The sequence below is a fragment of the Acipenser ruthenus genome, chromosome 25 (genome assembly GCF_902713425.1).
Source record: "Acipenser ruthenus chromosome 25, fAciRut3.2 maternal haplotype, whole genome shotgun sequence".
In the NCBI taxonomy this organism is placed as follows: domain Eukaryota; kingdom Metazoa; phylum Chordata; class Actinopteri; order Acipenseriformes; family Acipenseridae; genus Acipenser; species Acipenser ruthenus.
The window spans coordinates 16,789,175-16,811,066 of NC_081213.1; the positions used below are offsets into that span (position 1 = coordinate 16,789,175).

Consider the following 21,892-nt stretch of genomic DNA (forward strand, 5'->3'; position numbering starts at 1 on the left):
TGCTGTATATGCTACTATGGCCCTCACAGCAGTGTTTGACCCTGAACAAATCATAGAAGAGAACAATTAGCATACAGCATTGCCAGCAAAGCCAATACAATGGATCAGGACCAAATAATGTAAAGTGTTCCTGTTAAAGTGCTACAGTATCTCCTGCAGTGTTTACAAGAAACACATTATCTTTGCTTGTCCATATCTCAGTATTTATTGTTTGTTTTTTTTAACATATAGTTTTGATATTTTTTTATTCACAAATCATAGGTAAGTAAACTAGAATTACTTAGCATTGAGTAATTGCCAGAGATTTTTTCTACTAAACATCACAGCATATCCAGTTCACGTTCTCTCCTGCAACAACGTTGCCGCTCTGATTAAAATGAACGGCGTATTGTGAGAACAGAAAACCAGCATTGTTGCAGGAGGGAGTGTGATCTGGATACACTGAGATCCTGGGAAGACATTGTGTGTGAGACGCCAATATGTTTAAAAATACAGTGCTACGATATGGACAACACGGGACACAGCAACGGTAATGTGATGCATTTCTTGTAAACTTTGCAGGGTGTTCTGTAACAATTTAAGGTAGCTCACTACCTACTGGTACAGTAGCATGGTGCTTCAATGGATTAGCCGTGTGTATGACAATGTTACCACTGTGGTGCCATTCTACTAATAGCTCCTACCAGTTTAGCTGCCCATGTGCTACCATTGCCCCCAAGTACAATCATTGTAGTTCTGCTGCATTGCCATTGATGATCAGATGGTCAAAGAAACAGTTAAGCAAAATAACATGTCAATGGTTGGGAAAATCTAGCATTTGCCCGCCAGGTAATATTGCTGAATTACAAACGTCCAACACTGACTTTTTAAGTTTAAACATAATGATATACTTCATAGACAGATAAACGGTAAGCTAGCTACACATTACTCCTGTTTGTACCTCTTGTTTTTCAACATTCACTGTCTTGTCTGTTACAAGCAATATTTTGTCCAGTCAGTCACATGACTAGACTGTGAAGGCGCCAAAGTAAAAGAAAACATAATTATCTGAGAAAAAACAGAAAACAATGTTCAAGTGGATGCCGCTGTCTTGATTTTATATGGGGAAGGTCACGAACAACCTGATTAGGCAGGGTTCAGGAATCTCCTCAGCGCTGTTAAAGCTTCAATCAAATGCAATTATTTTGACATTTTAACTCACATACTGTAATTTGTTTTCATAAAAAATAAGTGCCGTCCTTGGAATGTTGAAAGCTGTACTCAAAGACCATCCCTGGGTAAACATTGCTTTACAGTAGCGAAAGACACAGTGTGAATTACTTGGTTTCAATAGTCTTGAAAGGACTGGTCTAGTGCTTGTGAAGTCCTTTTATCCACGGTTCTGGCCAACAAATGCTCATAAAGTTTAATTAATTGGCGTTTCTTGGCTGTTGGATAGCATAATTACAGAATACACTCCCTGCTGAATACTTGTACAGCGTTAGGTCACTTCTTTCAGTTTGAAGATAGTTTTATTTTTTGTCTTTCTTAAAATGAAGATACATATTAATAAAGCATTAGTGTGCTGAAACAGACCCCACATATCCTGCAGATAAATACAGAAAAATGACACAAGGGGGTCTAAACAGCGGTAATTGTATGTACCACAGTCGTTAAAATCTTTAAAATAAGAGCCGTTGTTTAATGCTGTTTGATGAAAGGTTGGATGTTTCACTTTCATATCTGAGCCTTTATTAATTATTTCAACAATAGTAGTATTTATATGTGTCACTATCTGGATCAATTGCATTCCAGAGGGAGCATCACATTGGCGATGATGCCCCCGCGGGTTAGGGAGGCTAAACCGGCAAGGACTGTTTCTCCTCATCGCATTACATTGGACCCTACGTGCCAGGAACCTGGTGAGCACAGAGGCTGGTAGCTCACAGACATCTGCTCTTAAGATACTGCTTGTAAACAGGCAATTGGCTTGATCGTGGGATCGGAGGACGCACACCGACTTCAGAGCTGCTGCGGTGAGGGAACATATTTGAACATTTTAAATTGAGGGGAAAATAAATGGGCAAAATCTCTGTTGACAAAAAAAAAGCTTGGTTGTGCCTGCCCATCTCTATAACTTCACAGGCTTAATGGTAGGTGCCTGTGCAACCAGCTCGTTCCTCAGTGAAGTGGCTGCATTGACCAACTGCAGTGTCCAAGCATATCTCCTGCATTCTGGAGTGGCAACTTCTGTAGAAATCTATCACGATTAGAAACTAGTGGTGGAGAGGGGAGTGGGGACAGAATAAGTGGGCTGGGGCCTTGAAAAAAATGCAAACCTTTGTCTCTCCATCTCTGTGATAAGAAACACCAGGGCCATTTAAACCTTTTCAAGCCTGACCAGAGGTACAGTATGTGGTGTTCAATAATTACCTCACCACATTGTTCGTGTTCTGACTAGCAATGAATGGAAAGGTATGCGTAAGCAACTTGGAGGTAAATTCTTTCAGAGCTCTGCAATGCCTTATGGGTTCCAAATATAAGAATGGGATATTTTCTCAGCAGGTATTGTTTTTCCTATGATTCTGTAATAGGGCAGTTCCTGCATGTGACCTGAAATAGAAATACTGGGATAGCAACTGAATGTGGAAGTGCAAGCTTGAAATACAGTACGCCCTCGCTCTAACGAACCTGTTGGGGTCCAAGCCTTTTGCTCGTTATATCGAGGGGTTCGTTATAGCGAAAGGACAATCAAAATGAACACAAACTGTTGGAGTAAGTTAATGAGAAGATATTGTGAATAACAGTAGAATTACATGTACCTGCTCATTTCATGTATGCAGTATTCTGCCTTTGCTTTATCCAATTCGTTAAAGAATTAAAATGCAGTACAAAATAGCAAAAATACCGAACTGAAGCTAAACTTTTATTCAAAATCAATCTGACAAGAATCGTTTCAAAGTGCACCAAATCTCAATCCAACATGCAAGAATCCCAAACTGAGCTTTTATTCCAAATCAACCAGACATGAAAAGTTTGACATGAAAAGTTAATCAGATCCTCAAGTTTTTGTTTCGTTGTTGTTTTTTTTTTTTAATCAATTTTGCTTTGCCGCATGGTGATGCGATGTAGTCCCATTATCCTCCAGGACTACACCTCACCTCCCCCTACTCTGCCACAATCATTAAATTAAAATGATGCCTTGTTTGTTACTTCTTTATAGACCTTGCCAAGTATGGCCCACATCATACACTGTAGTACACAACGTGAAGCTTGAAAAGGTATTTTAGCACTTTTTCAGAAGCTTTAACGAAAGGTTTTTGAAAAATCAGTTGAAGGGAAGGCTAAAGATAATGTACCAGTGCGGTATTGACTGGGACTCTAGCTGCATGAATCATGAAAGCACCTGAGAGGGTTACATTACTGAGCCAATTTTCTGTCTCCACCTGCACACCTGCCTTTCCTGTGTCAATCATTAACAGAGAGCAAATGCGTGTTCCATTAGCAGGTGAGGCACTTTCATACCTAAGCCCCCTGTGCCAGAATAAAGTGCAGGGTAGAGGCTGTGGCCTGTCAGCCTCCTCCACCAATTCCAAGCGGCAGCTCCAAATCACAAGATCCTGTAATCCGTCTTAAACGGGATTAAAACCAGAATCCGCGGAAACGCTGCTCAAGTGGAAGCAGCAGCTGCTTCTTAATACTGTCCAGGAAAAGCTTGAAACCTTGTTTGAGGGACATTAAAATTGAATTTCTTAAACTCTTAATTTGCTGTGTGATGAAAGTCTTGTAGTCAGGCTAATGAGAGCATTAGCTATAATGTTTGTTGAAATGACTGTACAAGTGTTGCCTGAGAATTGACAATTGAGTGTACATAGTGGTTTTAGCTCAAAATAAATAAATAAATAAATAAAAAGAAACCTGTTCCATTCGCTATAAACTGTTGGTCTCAAATGGGCAGTTTGGAAAGAAGGACATGTTATAGCAAGCATGTAGTTTCATGATATCTGGTACAACAATATGTTAAAGAAAGTTTTTCTTGCCTTACTCTCAGGAAGTCTAGGACTGTTTCACTTCCTAGGTCATTTTGCGTCAGTGTCTTCTGGGTCAAAGCATGCTAGTGGCTGGTTGTTTATTGACGGGAAAGATAGCACTGAAGAGTAGAGGAACATTTACAGGCAAAATTGCCAAGGAAGTGCAAGACTAGTTGAAAGCACGGCTTGCAAACAGATTTCTTTAACATATTGAAGTACCATATAATGAAGTACCATACATCATGTTTTAAATGAAAATGCATGTTTACTATAACATGTTTCTGTTAAGACTGCACATTTGAAACCTACTATATACAGAGAGAATATAAGTGCACAAGATACATGTGTGCGTGTATATATATATATATATATATATATATATATATATATATATATATATATATATATATATATATATATATATATTAGATTAATTACTACCACTGTAAATCTCTGGACACAAGTGTAGCACTCATGAAAGGAGCTAACAGAACAACAAGGAGAACAGAGGACCTTGTTGATTCACAGGTCTGGTTGAGGGATGACAGCTGCTTCCCAGTCTACACTTTATGCTTTGCCAGTGTATCCTTCATAGATGAGCTGTTGACATTATGATATTTCATGAACAGATCTTAATAATTCCTCACTCAAGATGTTGATGGTCCCTACGTACTCGAGTGTAAAGTTATATAAGCAGCATCGTTCATGACTGCCAGGTAATGTTTATGCCATTTATGCTTTGTATACTTCTTTGAAAAACATTTTGACTAGAAGCCTTTCTCAATGTCTTCAAAGGTGAAATGAGCTTTAGTTGACATTCTTTCACCACATGGTTCAGTGTGGTCTCCACCCTCAGGTGTTGAAGAGTGAAAATATCTTAATGGTGCTATTAAGAGAAATGAGGGTGTGGTGGTATTAGCCTTGACTAAATTCAACATTTGCTGACCTCTGTCTACGTGACTAAGCATATTTAGTGATAATTAACCTATTCTCACCTAGACAAGGTTATTTATGTCCTATATTTATAAATATTAAAAGAAAGTAAATAAATGAAATGAGAAACGGTTCAATCATTGATTGTTATGGACGATATGTCTACGGCATCACCAGATCCATGCGATATAAGAAAAAAAAAAAAAACATTGAAGATATAGAAAAAAATGTCTAGCGAAAAGGTTTGTCACTGACATTAGTTTACTTAGTATTTATAAATGTAGTACTATTGAATTTTTTAATAGTTATGGGTGACTAACGTCTGCTATGGGATACAATGTATGTCCCTGATTTAAAGAAAATCCATTATCTTGAAAAGCCCATGGCACTCTGAAGATAAGGGGGACGAATAAAAAAACAGACAGACAGTCTTTTTTAACTACCAACAATATAAGATGGTGCTGAAAAAATATACAAAAGCTTTGAAAATCAGCCTAGTAAATTATGTACATATCAACTACTGGAGCCTGGGAAAAGACCACAGTTATACTGAGATGTATCCTGCAGAGAACTGCTGCTACATCCAATGAAAATGAACCATAGTTGGGTTGGTTAGCTCCTTTAGTTAGTATCCATTTCATTTTAATTTTAGGACAAATAAAACATTGAACAGGATGTCAATTCTGAAATGAGAGTTGGCTGGGGTTGGCACACAGGATAGGTCTCAACAGAGAATAGGTACCAGCATATGATCTGAATAAACTCAAAACACAAAATACAGGTATTCTAAAAACTTTTGAACTGTACATAGTAATAGTCACACTGCTCATGTATTCCAAATACTCTTGAGACTAGAAAAAAATATTTAAGAATTACCGTTTGACGCGGTGGTCATTACGTTTTAGGTAACGCCAGTGAGAAGCCCTGCACCAAAGGCCAGGACACTTAACGAAAGACTAGGTCAGTTATAAACCAAACAATATTTATGTGTATGAAGACGTTTTTAAAATGTGCTTTTAGGTTATTCTTTTAATTGGATTTCCAGTTTATATCGTCATTTAAAGCAAGTATTAAGATTCCTGTTCGCTGTAATCGGCTAATGACCACTCTATTGATTGGATGAGACGATAATTGAGGTTTATAATTCTTGTAATGTAACAAGGTTGAAATAAAAATGTTATTTGCCACTAGTGCATTGAGTCCCTTAGTTAAAAAGTCCATCCCTTTTTTGCACTCATGTTGACCTCTGCTCGACATACAGTATATCCAGGCATCTTGTCACCCAGTGCCTGAGTAGCTAATTCTCTTCAAACACATGCACCCCTGCGCACAATGATATTTCAGCAAACCATGTGGTGCTGCCATTAAAGGAGGCTGGTAGATGCTAGAACCTCAGATCCAATGGTGACGAGCAATTCCAAATGAAAAAATACTGCAGTAATACAACAAATCTTACTGTACTCTTAAAGTGTGCTTTGTAGTTAGGGGAACTATGCACTACTGTAGCATATTATCACATTAGATGGATGTATGGTAAGATACATCTTTATAAAAATACAGTAAAACCTCTAATATCCAAATTAATAGGGCAGAAGAACACTGCACACAGCATGGCAGGTTATGAAGAGCTATTCAGATAAGAGTGGTGTTCTGATTTGCAAGGTTCTACTGTGTAACAAACAAAACAAAATCTATTATAAGGGACAACAAAATACCAGTGGTAAGCAATTTGAAATTAAAGAATATGGTTTAAAGGCATGACCTTCAGTTGATGAAGAATCGCTGTGTTATTTTTGAAAAACGATCTTGTCATTCAGTATATGCAGGAGCCATATATTCCATTATATTATGTAGCGTGAGACACTCTTTATCAGTATAGCTGTATCATAGATAATGAAAATCTGATATCACAAAAATCTACTGTACCTGTAACAACATAATCTATCTGACATCCTTTGGGATCTTTGATCTGGATGTGCATCTATGAAATTCACAACGAGATAGTTGGCCAAATTTGCATTCTCCCCAGTTTGTTCTGCAAAACCTTTTTCAATGTCAGTCTAAGACAGAGCTGTTCAATCACAGTTCTGGAAGGCCATTCCACTCCAGGTTTAACAGGTAAAATGAGATCATTAACAACTTCAGGGTTTGGATGGAGGTTTAATTGGTTCAATTAAACAATTTAGAACAGGGTTGGAACAAAGTCCAGGACTGGAAGGGCCAACTTTGGCCACCCTTGTTCTAAGAAATTCAAAGAATCCTATTTTAAAACCAGTTATAGCACAGCCAAGGTAAACGCTTAGCAAAGTGTTGTGAAGCACAGTTAAAACATATTGTAAGGTGCATGCTAAATCACAGCTAAAGATGGGACTTGACAGCTATTGCAATTTGTATTGTATGAAAGTTGTCCCTGAGGATGCCCTTGTAAACGTGATGTGTCCAGGAATAGGGCCTGGAATGTTACTCTCTCCCCTGCAGTGAAGCTCTGTCCTGCTTGTGTATAATACTAACATGGCTTGTCTCCTTACAGAACAAACAAGGGCATGGAAATTAGACCCATTTTAGAAATCGGACCCAGCTAATTCCCTTTGGTTTCTTTTGATTAATAAAGTGTAATTTGAGAATGGAAAAGGATTACTCAGAGGAGCTGTAAGCTAGAACTGGAATTCCTGTGACATGTAGTGAGGATTACTGTCTTAGACTTACAGTACGGGAAACTAGATATCAGTGTTTCTGTGAATAAAAACCATGCATCCCCACGTGTGTATAGACACCGGGGTCTATTTTAATGATCTAAAGAGTGGCGAATCTAAATACTGCCACTCTTTAACTCTATATTAATCTAGCTGGGGTTTTCCCCACAGTAAAATGAGGTGTGCGTGAAAAACAGGTTTCTGCATTTTAGGATGGAAGGATTGAGGTCTGCCATCACTGTCATTCGATCAAAAATGTATATGAGTAATGTTTTTATACAGCATTCTATACAATGTCTGTAAATAGAGGTATATGAGATGTTATAATGTTACAGATTTGGTCACTGGGATATGATGTTTTGTTTGTGCATTGACACCAGGTTTTTTACCTGACATTTAATGTATCTTGGCCAAGAGAATCATTGAATAGATATAAAGGAATTGGTTCATACACCAAAATGTCACATCGGTTTTTAAAAACGAACAAATGAGTCCGGATCTCAAATGATTTCCCATTGTTTGGCACTTGTAAAACTTCCAAAGGCAGGACTTACATTTGAAAATAGGCTGTGAATTAGGCTCAACACAGCTCTCTTTTTCATGAGGGGAGATTATCAACTTTTTAAACTGAACACTATTGTCTGCCGTTTCTCTCCGGATGTTCAGAGTTTAAATGCTTATTGTTTGGGTTCTAAAGATAGTATGAATTCAGTGCTGGACAAGTGAAATAAATCAGAAGTTAACCTTTCAAATCTATGTACAGTCCATTCAATAATATTAATGTGTTTGTATCCATAAAAAAACAGATGCAATTATACCCTGGCCTCCAAAAAGTGTCTTACTCAATATTAAGGGTGTGCTGATACTCGTAATTGCCTTTTAAGAAGTATTTATCAGGCAGGTATTAAATACATCCATTCATAATGTATTGATTTCAGAACAAGAAAAGATGTCCTTCCCTCACCTTTACAATTGAGTGCCAATCAATGGCAATTAACATCTGAGTGTTTTAAAAGCCAATTGGAGGTGAAGTTCCCTGTCATCCGAGACACTGCCTCAGTTTATGGCCTTGATACGACAGTAAAAATGTCATGGATGAGTGGAAAATTCACTTCCATTCGGCTTTTTAATGGATTTATTTAATACCTGATGATACATCCTTCTTAAAGGACAGGTATCAGCACACCACTATAATATATCTGAATATTATTATTATTATTATTATTATTATTTATTTCTTAGCAGACGCCCTTATCCAGGGAGACTTACAATCGAAAGCAATAGATAACAAGATCAAGATCCATTCATTTAAACAGCGGCGGATCTAAATACTGACATCATTTAAATGATCAGAATATTACTGTAAGCTTCATTTTTCATACTTTTACAGAAAGACAGAAACTAAATAGGCTTACATGAATATACCCCAATGTGTAATCGTCCATGCAATGCTCTGTGTCACAGGCAGTCAAACACCATCTTCAGTCAATACTGTATGTACTTCACAGGGTTTTCACCCACCATCTATTTAAAACACATGTGGGTATTACATAACCTAGACATTCATTGGAATATTTGTTTTAAACCAAAAAATAATTTCTGTTTTTAAAGAAAGTATGTAAGTATTGGCAAGCATTATAAAAAAAGAAGTATGGCAAAGCATTTTAAAACATAACGTAAAACTAATGTATAGTACAGACATGAGAAACCCATGTTTTGAAATCCAGATTATTCCTCCTCAAACGCACAACGCTAGATCCCGAATTGTTCTTAATTCTGCACTACAGAATTTATGGAGACTGGGGAAATAGTTCATATGTGTTGAAACCTCTGGATATGTGTGGCATCCCTTAAGGCAAGCATACTCAAATCAGGAATGAGCTCTCTTGTGTTTAGCAGCTGCTGCAACATCATGTTACTGTAACGTAATTTTCTGTGATGAAAAGGGGCAGCTTCTGATGCTGCCAAAAAAGAATGACTGAGTAACTTGTTATGCAAATTGCATCTCTAAGATGTCAAGCTTACAAGATACATTCTCAGGATCTCGTTTCAAACCTTTATGTCAAGATCACAAGATAAAAAAAGTTGAGATCCCGAGATCATTTATTTTGGGACCTCGACATAATGGTTTGTAATGTTGAGATCATGAGCGATTTTATCTCCTCATCAATTTTTTTTGTTTATCCTGTCCTTACTGAGCCACCATACGTTCCGATCTGCGTTCTGTATTACAGGAAAGCTGATTAACGACCAGCAAGATGACAAATCTTGACTTTGATAAAAAAGATGATGGTAGGGTCATGGTTGACAGGTGTTTCTAAATGCTGCACAGATTTCTGATTTTTCACAAAGGTGGAAACCTCAAAAGTGATAACTCTAAAAGCCATCCTGGAAAGCCAACAGACCAAAACGAATGACCTATTATAGCTAATGCTCCAAAAGAAAATCCAGTTGCTCACAGCTGGTGAAACCAAGCAGCATCTAAGCACCCAAGTACAGGGAGGCTATAAAGTGAGCTAGAGAGCTGAGCCGTGGATAAAGCATTCACATTCACCACAGGCAATACAACCAGCCGATTGGCATACAAGGTGTCAGGACTACCACTATGTCGAGTGTGTTAACTGTAGCCATAGCTGCTGTTTCACTAACTGCTCTATATCAGAATTATTCATCTCAAGGAAGACCTTGAAGTCCTACTGTCCTTGTTCTTTTGGATACCCTTTAAAGCTCATTTTCGTTGTGCATCATTTGGTGCCACCATCTACCAGGGTTCATTGTTGTGCATATATGTATCTTGTAATATATAAAAGCTGTGTCTTCCTAGTGCAAGAACAAGGAACAAATATGATGACATGATGGGCCACTCTGGAGGACTTTCAATTTTTAGATTTTTACCTCCAACTTCCCTGATGGAATCTCTCAGGTAATCCAATAAGTAATTGAGGAATGGCACATACTCCTCGAGAACCATTTAAACATTTTGCAGACTCAGCAAGCTGAATCAGCTCTGAAGACAAAACAACCTATTACCAATATGTTATATACCGCCATGGACAAAGGCTCTGCATTCAGGGTTCCTCAGCACGCTGTAGCTGTGTGAGGGTTTCCAACAATATAAAAGTAATAGCTATGTGTTGCAGCTGTTGAGCAAGTAACTGGTTCTCTAACACCTAAAATACGAACTACGATTTACCCAGGAGTCCTTCTTCTCAAGATTCTGTCAGTTTTCACAAGCTGTAACCCACTGGTTTCTTCCTTGTTCATGAATTCCAGTAAACTCTCCCACTTGTCTGAGCAGAGCTGCACAGTGCTAATGGGGGTGGAATACCTGTCCTTTCTATTCTGTGCCAGACTCAAACATGGAACTCCTTCTCCCAAGCATGCAGTGCAGCTGCTAAGACGGCTGATCTTCCACATTGATTTTCTACAATGTACCTTCTACATAGGTAGCAGTGTCCATGTGAAGTCTGATCAAATTCAGACAAACAGTTCCCAAGATGTAGTTCACCATGAGCGAGATGATGTAGTTCATCATGAGCGAGATAACCTCAAGACGCTGTGCTAGTGAGTGTGTCTACCATGTTTCATCATTAATGACATAAGCATATAAGGTTAGCCATATGTACAGTAACTATGTTTGTATATATGTATGTATGTATGTAGGTAAGAATTAAGTTTTTTGGGCAGTTAGAAAAAACATTTCAATGAACGTAGACTATATGAACAGCATCACTACAAGCACACACCGCTTTTTGAAACTCATTTGAAATCCTGCTACAGTATTGAATGTGATATCACTCATTCTTTTACAGTTGTTCCAGTCATACTTTCATCTTTCATTTTCTCTAAGAAAATCCTTTCATTTTCTCTAAGAAAATCCACCCAGTTTAAAAGCCAAGTAGGTTACAGTTTGTCTCATGAGTCAGTGTCTATAGGATATGAGCCAACAGGGTTATCTACAGCAAACCAAGCCACGTGCTATTATGACTTCATTTAACACATTTACTAGGATAAGTGAGACAGGACGCCTAAGGTTTGCAGTGGTGTGCTAAAATAATTAATCTTTTGCATGTACCGTACATTACATTGTGCTGTTTCAACCAATCACTTTGCACTATTTGCATAACCAGAGCATTCACCAGCCCACAAAACGGTCCTGTTATCAGGTAATACCGGCACTCAAATCACGACCCTGCCTGAATTTTTCATTTTTAAAAGATCGCAGCTTTGCAAACCCAACTGTTTTCCTAAACCTCCAATAAGGAACACGTATTCGTAACAGTATTACATGTTTGTTTCCTTCACTGAACTCTCGTCTTTTTACTTTATTTTTTTGTGTGTTTTACTCACAGTCTGGCTTCGCTTTGCTCTCATTAAGTCCTGGTATCTGCTCTCATTAAGTTCTGGTATCTGAGTAGAACATACACAAAATAACTCATTAACCTTATACTGTCTATGCTTCAGTGTAACAAAAACCTGAAAAATGCCTTTTAAAAAGGTTTAATGACACGAATGTCAAACACTACCTTCTTCTGCCTCCTCCCATGCTTTGTGTCTTTGTTCCCTGCTGTCTTTCCTCACTTCCTCTAATGTGATTCGACCTCTGAAACAAACCATGCACAGTGGGACCCATCACTTGCCAGAGAAGCCTGGCTCCCGCTGGGTGACATTTTATATTAACACACGGCAAGGACGCAGCGCTGCATGACAATTCACACGGGCCGCTGCAGTGCAAACAAAGAGAATCCAAAAGACTGGAATGAATTACGTCGAAAGAAAGTGTCAACTGATTTCCAGAGGAGCCACTCATGAGAAAGAACTAAATCACATATGCCTACAGAACTCTGGAGCGATTTTTCCCAGTCGTATAGGGCTGTCCCAATGGCAGTCTTTAAGTACTCTCGATGTATATTATAATGATGTTGGGGAGATCTGATAGATATAAAAACAAAGGGACTGCCAACAGATCCCAGAGATGAAATGACATTATGACATCGTCTTGTCACAATTTGCTTTAGTTATACATACAGTACTATATACAATGCGTACACTGTTTTGTATAGTTTGAAGTGAAAACAAATGCTGTTCTTAATAGCTGCCAGACAGACATGCTCACTTCTAATATTAAAAGAATACCAGCAATGAGTCTATAAAACGATGACTGTCAAGACTAGTACAAGGTTCAATGGAAATCTCCATTTTGGAAGCAACATGAAGAACAAATGCATTGTCCTGCATTGGTAGGAAAAGGGCAGCATTTATATATTATTGCTACTGGCTATTTTTTGAAGAGGAAGAAATCATATATTCATTAAAATGAGGATAAATATGTGTTTTTATTTATCTGTCCCAGCTGTGTATAAACCATGTGTCTGATAGAGAAAGCTTGCACTGCACTTGTATCCACTGCTGTCAGTCCTTTACCTTTTTAATTATTATTAATTAGGGCAGCAGTGTGGAGTAGTGGTTAGGGCTCTGGACTCTTGACTGGAGTGTTGTGGGTTCAATCCCAGGTGGGGGACACTGCTGCTGTACCCTTGAGCAAGGTACTTTACCTAGATTGCTCCAGTAAAAATCCAACTGTATAAATGGGTAATTGTACGTAAAAATAATGTGATATATTGTAACAATTTTAAGTCCCCCTGGATAAGGGCGTCTGCTAAAAAATAAATAATAATAATAATAATAATTAGTCATTTAGCAGACACTTTTATCCAAAGAGACTTACAGAGACTAGGTGGTGGACTATGCATCAACAACTGCTGCTGCAGAGTCACTTACAATAGGACCTCAGTTGTATGTCTCATCCAAAGGACGGAGCTCAAGGAGGTTAAGTGACTTGCTCAGTGTCACACACAGTGAGTCAGTGGCTGAGCCGGGATTTGAACAGGGAACCTCCTTGTATCAAGCACTTTTCTTTAACCACCAAGCCTTCTTTTAATGAAATCTCATCATCACAAACTATTGTAATGCACACAGTAAAAGCTGGACAAAAAAGTCTGTGCAAACACACTTACCCTGCATAACGATGCCAGCCAGCAGGGTCATCATGAGCCTTCGAGGAGTATAGCAGGTCCCCATTCAAGAATCTGAAAAACAGGAATTATTGAAAAGATGTAGACTGGTTATTACTTGATTATTATGATTATTACTATGACTCACTGTATGTTGATAGTATTCCGAAGTAACTCCCAGCAGCATCTGAAGGTCAGTGGGTGTCCAAACCCCAAGCCAACTGTCTTTTTACACCCAGGAGCTTGACAGCGAGATACCTGCCTCTGGAGGACAATTATTGATCTCATCTAAATATACCTTTAGCACTAACAGTGTTATGGGAACAGATTTAATTTCTGAAATCACTACCAACAATAAAAAATATTCATCAATATTAAAATAAGCAACCTGTTATTCATAGCTCAGTACTTCAGTCAGTCAAGTACTGTAGAATCAGAGGGCTAGAGCCTTAATTACAAGCTCCTCATTGTCTTTCACTGCTACAGGGCTGGGATTGCATCTCGTCCAGGTCAATAAGTTACATGATTTTGGTGGTCCCCAGTGGACATCAGTCCACTACACAAAACCTCCACACACTTTAGCACAGTGGTCAGTCTTGCTTAAGAGAGGCCCTCTGTGTATTTGCACAGTTGACATTTTGCAGTTGACCACGCTCTTCTAATGCTAAAGTCACACATTTACTGCTCTTTACCCTGGGTCACCATGGATTTTTTACTGTGCTTTACAAAATGCTATCCATGCTGTACTATAAATACTGTACAGGTAGCTATGGTTTTACCACGCTTTACCACAGTAAACTTTAAGAACTATCCATGTAATTGCTAATGTAAATGGTTGCTACTTGAATTGCTAAATTGAATCACATTGCCTTCTTTATTGGGTTGGCTTTTGGTCATTAGTAAAGCACATGTGGGTAACAAGAGAGGAATCAGGAAATAAGAGGAGAGTCTCCAGGATGTAGTATCCTAGGCTTCTACTGTGTAGTTAATGTCTGGGTTGAGAATATTATATTTATTTTATTAAGTGATAAGTAATTATTTGTTAGTTTGGCTAAGGTTTATATTTGACTGGTTTTAAATGTAGAGAAAGGGACGTGGGTAGTTAGAGTATATTAACAGTATGAACAGTAATGCATATTTAAATGGAAGCTATTAAAGGAGCATCCTGTATAAGTGGTAGGTTTTTTTTCTTTCAATTTCTGCACAGAAGCGTTTGGTCATGTTTTAATGTGTAGATACTCCTGGAGCCATGGACGATGCTAAAGCCCTTTTTAGTTCAGTCAGGAAACTCATGCCGTGCCTAGACAACACGACTACATTATACATATTTTACACTACATTCTTTGGCCTAGCTATTTGATTGGTATTGGAAGCGCCTAAATATGCTTGATGTTTACGTGATTTGATCTAAGGTTAAAGTGAGTTCCCTGCCAGAACCACCGATTTGCTTAACTGGATGAATCGATACCCTGCGGGTGGCTCACAGAGATACTGGCAAGCAGGTTTCTGTGGGGGGTACAGAACATGTGCACCTACAGCCTAAACCCACTACCCTTGGAGAAACAGGACTGTTAACAAGCTTTCTTACTGATGTGTGAATCGGAAACCAAATTGAGGAGCACTGCTGCTTCAGTTTGTTTTCTCTGTGTGTAAGCTGCGGGTATTTAAAAATCAAACATGTCACCCAGAATAAAAAGTTCTTAATACTGTTTAATGACATTTAACAAAACAGTACTTATATATCTGGGTAAATTACATCCTTCTAACAATCCTGGCATTTAACACTGGTGATACACGCTGAAATAACATTCACATCTTGGCAACGCAGGGGCTCAGACACGTTGCCTGCTGAATTCATAATTATTGGAATATAAACAGAAAACAGAATTGAGATTGTGTAATGCAACAGCATCGTGTGTACAGGTTTCTGCAGCTGTAAATTCTACAACAAAAAAACACAAAGCATTGCAAATAGTATCCAGCAGTATTAAGAATGCACATCTTGAAAGGGCCCGTCTAAAAGTTTCCCACAGTAAAAGCATTTCAAAGCATAGTAAAGTCAATTTAAAAACATGGCAAACCATGGCAAACTATGCCAAGTATACAAAGCATGAGAAAACTGCAAAATGATCAGATTTACTGTGGTGAGCTTTTATAAGGGGTATGTCTACAGTACTGTGTTTTAGTGTTATACCAATGAACTGCCTTTGTTATGCAGCTGCTGTTGTGTACTGGCACAAAGTTCTCAGAAAGAGATGTTATGTCTCAGTGCCCCTCATCTGTATGGCTACATGTACATCAGTCGATCAGATAATCAAATCATTCATCAACCAATCAGTCAATACACTAGTTGGTCTGCAAGTGATGGAAACAGTTGCTGTTGGAATTCACATTGTCAAGCAACAGAGCTCTGTGTACCTAACCCCCAGATATCTGGTGATGTGAATGGGAAGCCCAGGGTTTGAACTTTGCTTGACTATTCTGTGAATAAATTCCAGGTCCCTGGTTTGTGGTCACTGACAAAAATTGCTCAAATTCAGCTACATCATCCATTTCAACAAGCCATTAATGGGATACACTGGGTATCAAAACACAAGCTCCTGAGATTTTTTAATTTGCTTTTTAGATTTTCTTTCACTGTTTATACTGTGTTTATACAACAGCCAGCTACTGTTCTCTGTTGTTTTCTACAGAGGTCAGACGATCTGTTATAACCACCCCTGTTCTACCCCTGTATGCAGTGGTTTTAGAACCACTGTTCTAAAACCACTGCATACTAATGAACCACTTCACTCGACTACAATGATTATTTCAGACAGAAGTAAAGAAATAACTTTAAAAACTTGTAGTATAATAGTGCTAATGACATTGCTGTGACGTGGTCCTCAATAATAACAAAACTCCCTCGTTCAAATAAAGCTTCCGGTCTCTGGCTTAATTGACTCGGAACTTCAAATATTACATGCCTCTGCAATGACATTATCCATTAAGAACAGAATAGCTCTGATAGGAAACTTAACATGGTACAATAATACACGCAGTGGCCAATGGGGTTATGAAATATTTTCCATGCTTGAATTAAACAATCATTGTGGACATGTAGCCACATGCTACCCTTTGCAATTCAAGCGCAATTTTGCTTAAATAATTTTTTTTTTATATTGTATTTTTAAGAGGCATTGGCCTGTCTGAAGCCAGGAAGACAGGAATAGAAAAATTATATTGGTATACAACTGCAGACTAATCAGAACAATGCGTGAACTGTCACTACCTACAGTACAGTTGTTTCTAGTATCGTACAGTTAAAAGTGTTCGAGTCTTTGGGAGCCACAGGAGTAGAGTATACAGGGGTTGTCCTTCCATCTGACTGTCTAACTGTCTGGAGACTGTGTAAATCCAGTTTGTAAAGAATAATCCATTAGGCACACATGACTTCTTCTGTCAAAGTCAGGAACCGCCCCCTCCTCTCCCCATGTGGCAGTCAATGGCTTCACACAGCACAAGTGTGGGGAAATTCACTTGTGCTTTAATAAAGAACACACACCTAACAAAATAATTGCAGAAATATGTATTGCCATCACATGGTTAGTCTCATATTTTCTAGTATAAAAGGCACACACATTATTGTGTATTTGATGTTTTTATAAATATTTTACCGATCGCTCCTTGCAGATATTTCAGTGCTGCACTTCCAGTGCGCCTCGACATTTCAACAGGTGACTCGAAGGAAGCAAGACAAAGCGTGAGAGCTACAGGTAAATCAGCAATTTGTTACTGAGCCAAGCGCTGCTTTTCCAATGAATCATGTGTTTTCCATGCCCCTAAACTCTTCATGCGACCTCTTGAAATAGAATGTAGCGATGGTGCAGCATTAAGAGAATTACAAGGAGGAATCGCGCATTTTCGTTCATTAATACCTTCCAATGAATGTACCGAGCGTCTTTTATAAAGGACAATGTGACATCTACAAAGAGAGATATCAGGCAATCTGAGATATTACAACCAGTGTCAGTCTGTTTATTCTGGGAGCCCTGCCTGTATCTGTAGATCTCTATTAGATTACTGTTAGCTTCCAGTACTGTAACCAGTTTCAAACAGATTCCACAGGACTCTGCCTGCCACTTGATCATTTAATACCAAAATTCAACACCTCCGATTTCACCTTCAGAGTTAATTAAAGGGGCGTCAGACATTCGGTCCTTTTCCATTCTGTGAATGGCAGTGGATTGGTAAATTAGCCCAGTGATTTTGCAGTATATACTGCTTTTCTCTGTGCTTGTACCATGCGCATTATTATTATTATTATTATTATTATTATTATTATTATTATTATTATTATTATTATTATTATTATTATTTATTTATTTATTTATTTATTTATTTATTTATTTATTTATTGATTGATTTATTTCTTAATTTCTTAGCAGACACCCTTATCCAGGGCGACTTACAATTGTTACAAGATATCACATTATTTTTATATACAATTACCCATTTATACAGTTGGATTTTTACTGGAGCAATCTAGGTAAAGTACATTGCTCAAGGGTACATCAGCAGTTTCCCCCAGTGTTGTCCCCCTAACCATGCTTTCTGTATACTATGCTTTGCTAGGCTTTCACCGTGTTAATGTTGAGAAGATTATGTTAGCTCTGATCCCCTCAGATCACACATTGATCGATCAAAGCTCACATTCTCACAGCCTGCATGCCCCTTTTCTTTTTGAATAGCCTATGTGACTGTGATGGAAGCAGACACGCACATATTTAATGTGAGAACAGCCTGGCTGGAAAGCTTTTGTGCATCAAACTGAAATAGAGTTTAAATAGCTGCAGGGATCAGAGCTAACATAATCTCACCAATGTTAACAGGGTAGAAGCCTGGCAAAGGGCAGTATACAGAAAGCATAGCAAGGAGACGAGCAAGCATGGGGAAGAGTTGTGTAACTGCAAAATCACTGGGCTAATTTACCACTCTGTACCTTTCTATGGGATCCTTCAGTTCCTGCAAGGGGTGAGATGAGATCTTAATAAAAACTTTATTTTTGCATACAGAAGGATACTTCCCATAAAATTCTAGCAGCATAACAAATAAAAACGAATAATGATGCTTTATAAAATGTTTTGTTTTAATTTATGTGAACTTTATGGGGTACAAGTAGTTCTTGCTGTCAGGATGTCCCATGAAACATGTTCTCAGTGGACTAGTCCTGAATAAATAACTTCTAATAAATCAATAAAATAATAAACTTAACATGGTACAATTATACATGCAGTGACTGAAGGTATAGATAGATACCTACAGATAGTACAGATAGATAGATAGATAGATACATAGATACATAGATACATAGATCGGTAGATAGATGAAGCATATTAAGACTTATTGCATGAAACATAAAAGATAAATATTCTCAGAAATTACAAAAAGAGAAAATTGAGTCATTAAAGAAAGAAAAGGACTGGAAATGAAGGATTAAAGGAAGAAAAACCAATTACACATGCAGTAGAAAACACTGAACTGTATATGTGAAGTAAGGAAAATATATTACATTAAAACCCATTCAAATAATGAAAACTATATATATATATGAATAATTTAAAGCATCTACTGCAAAAAACAACTTCAGGAGCAGTTCTGCAGCAACTGAAAATAAAATGTAAAAGGTACAGTACTCACAGTAAGAGCAGAGGAGCGACTTTGGGGTTCCGAGCTGATACACACACTTTCTGAAGTTTCACGTTCAGTGTGTAAAAAAAAAAAAAAACTGCAAGCAGACTGGTCAAGGCAAGTCAGTGTGAAAACAAACGGAATAACAGCAGCCAATCAGCAGGCGGAGATATTTTTCTAAATGGAGTAATGAGGCGAATGGATGACTAATTCTTATTCAAATTGGAAGCTGTCACACTGAAAGCACTGTATGAAAGGAAGCCTCTGGTTTCTAGGCAGGCGGAATGTGTCTATTCTTTCAGCCATACAGCCAAACAGACAGGGCTGACAGGCAGGTTTTGTGCTGGCTTAGAAGAAAAAAAAATAAAAATGCATCTCTTTGCCCTGACTTAGGAGAACTCCATGCTTTACAAGCAACTCTTCCAGTTCATTTTCCGAAGATGGGGTCACGGCAAAATGACTTTCATAACTGATTTAATCAATGGTAATATTTAGAACAGTTTCAAGGCATTGAGTTATACTGTTACACTGGGATTCTAATTGGGATTGACAGGGAAACTCATATACATGATTTACTAGGCCAATCCTGATCATTTCAGTGTCAGTTAAGAGTATCACAAAGACAAGCAAGGAAAGGGGCATCGTGGCAGGTTCCTAAGGCAGTACTGTTGTTTTGTCCTCCAGAGGGGAGGAATCAATCGCAAATATATTCCACTTTAAACAGGGTAATTAGTTAACATGGATGGGGCTGATAAAAGAACTGGACCAATAGGTTGCAGGGCCACCACATGCAGTCTTTACAGCACTGATGTGACGTGAGGTATCTGGAAAGAGCTGTAATTGTTCTAGAGGTATCGATAGCCACTGTGAAAGTGTAAGCCAGCACAAATGGACCAGAAAGTCGTCACTTTTAATAATATGGTATTTTTTGAAGATGGAGGCGTCTGTTGATTACATTAAAGAATACATCTCATGGATGACATATGCATTCAAGTATGGGCTACATATTGCAGTTCTCCTAAGCTAACCGCACACTAGCCAATTCCACTGGAAAAGAAACAAAATCTTGGTCACATTGACTCGTGTGTGATGGAATTCCATAACACTGCCATTGTAATTCACTTTCAATTTTCTATTAAACAGTAAATTAGCCTGATTGGAACAAAGGGGTAGCGTGTGAGTCTGTCAGACAAACGTGTGCACTGAAATATCTCTGAAACCTCATGATTGAGTCTTTGTGTGAAACCGAGATTGGTGGATTTGGGTTGGATACGGAAGCAAAGACAATAGAGGAAAACAGTGTGGTTGTGTATGTGTCATGCTGGATGATTAAGCCCTAAGAGAGCTGTGTTCTTATATTTCAAGAACCGTTATACTGCTTTGCCGTTAGAGGCCACAGCATGCTTTCTATTAACAATAGAGTTGGCATAGCCTGGTTACCTCTTCTCTTTAAGTGCTATTGGTGGGGTGTGCTGGCATGCTAGGCTGCTCCTGATGCAGGTAAGATGTGCTGTTGAACACTGCCAGGCAGCTATTGCCATCTCAACTCTAAGCAGCCATGTCTGCTGTTTAACAAGAACCACATAGCATAATAAAACATGCAGTGGTAATGCAATGCAACTCGGATCAAATATTGAACTATGATATATTACTGGTACACCAAAATCTGAAAGTGCTACACTGTGATACCATTCATGGCTTTTACCATTGTAGCTGCCCATATGCTACCACTACACCTTAGTGTAATATCATTGGATTGCCATTGTTGCAGTGCTACAACACTGCCATAGAAGACGGTTTGTTAGGAGACTTTGGGCTACATTCTCCAAGCTAAAAGAATGGAAAATACTAACTTCAACTGAATACAAAAACAACGTACTGTTTATTTTTGGTTTGCTAATGACAATTTTGAGTAGCTTTGAGATTGTAGCTTTTGTTAGAGCATTTAACAGCACTAGAGAATCTTCCAGGGTTGCATCAAGCGAATTCACGGGTGCAGGAAAATGCTCTAAAAAGTACTGACTGTATAATTTGGCCAAGTCAGCCCTTTAGCATAACAACAGACAGCAGTTTTGGGGTGAATTGTATTGGTAAGCTTTAAAGCTCTATAGCACAGCTTAACTTTAAGAAATCCTAGCAATGCACCTCTATAAAGGTATCTTGGCTGACTTTCTAAGAAGCCTACATCACATACTTAAAATTAGAAACTGAAACTCTGGGATACATTCTCAGCTTGTCTCCCCTGAGGGCGAGTCATCTATTACTCAAGAGTCACGAAAGATTTCACGAAAGTTTAACCCCTGAATGCTGCCACTAAGACAAGTGAGCAAAGATGTGACCGTGAGACCATCACAAGGTAACTGATGTAATATTGACTATTACAATACAGATGTACCATGCAACTTTACTTTGGTAAGCTTTTATAAGGGTGACTATTTATTTAGTCATAGTAGTGTTGTCTTGCAAAGTTACTTAGTTCTCAAAGGGTTAAAGTGGTTTAGTATAGCCTAATATAAAGTTATACAGCCTGGTGATTAAAATATTCAGTACTGGAAATAAGACTGAAAATAAT

General features: G+C 38.2%; 1 protein-coding gene across 2 annotated transcripts in view; it reads right to left on the reverse strand.

Moving 5' to 3' along the window:
• LOC117414069 (laminin subunit beta-1) overlaps positions 1-21,892 on the reverse strand; it is an 88,549-nt gene that overhangs the window by 58,368 nt on the left and 8,289 nt on the right. The window contains exons 1-2 of one of the 2 annotated variants that reach the window (XM_058999478.1): positions 19,330-19,396; positions 13,654-13,725 (exon numbers count right to left, since the gene is read on the reverse strand). In XM_058999478.1, coding sequence (XP_058855461.1) covers positions 13,654-13,717 — 64 coding nt within the window. In that variant the 5' untranslated portion in view covers positions 13,718-13,725; positions 19,330-19,396. Of the gene's footprint in view, positions 1-13,653; positions 13,726-19,329; positions 19,397-21,892 lie in introns of those variants that run through there. The other variant, XM_058999477.1, reaches the window with a different exon arrangement.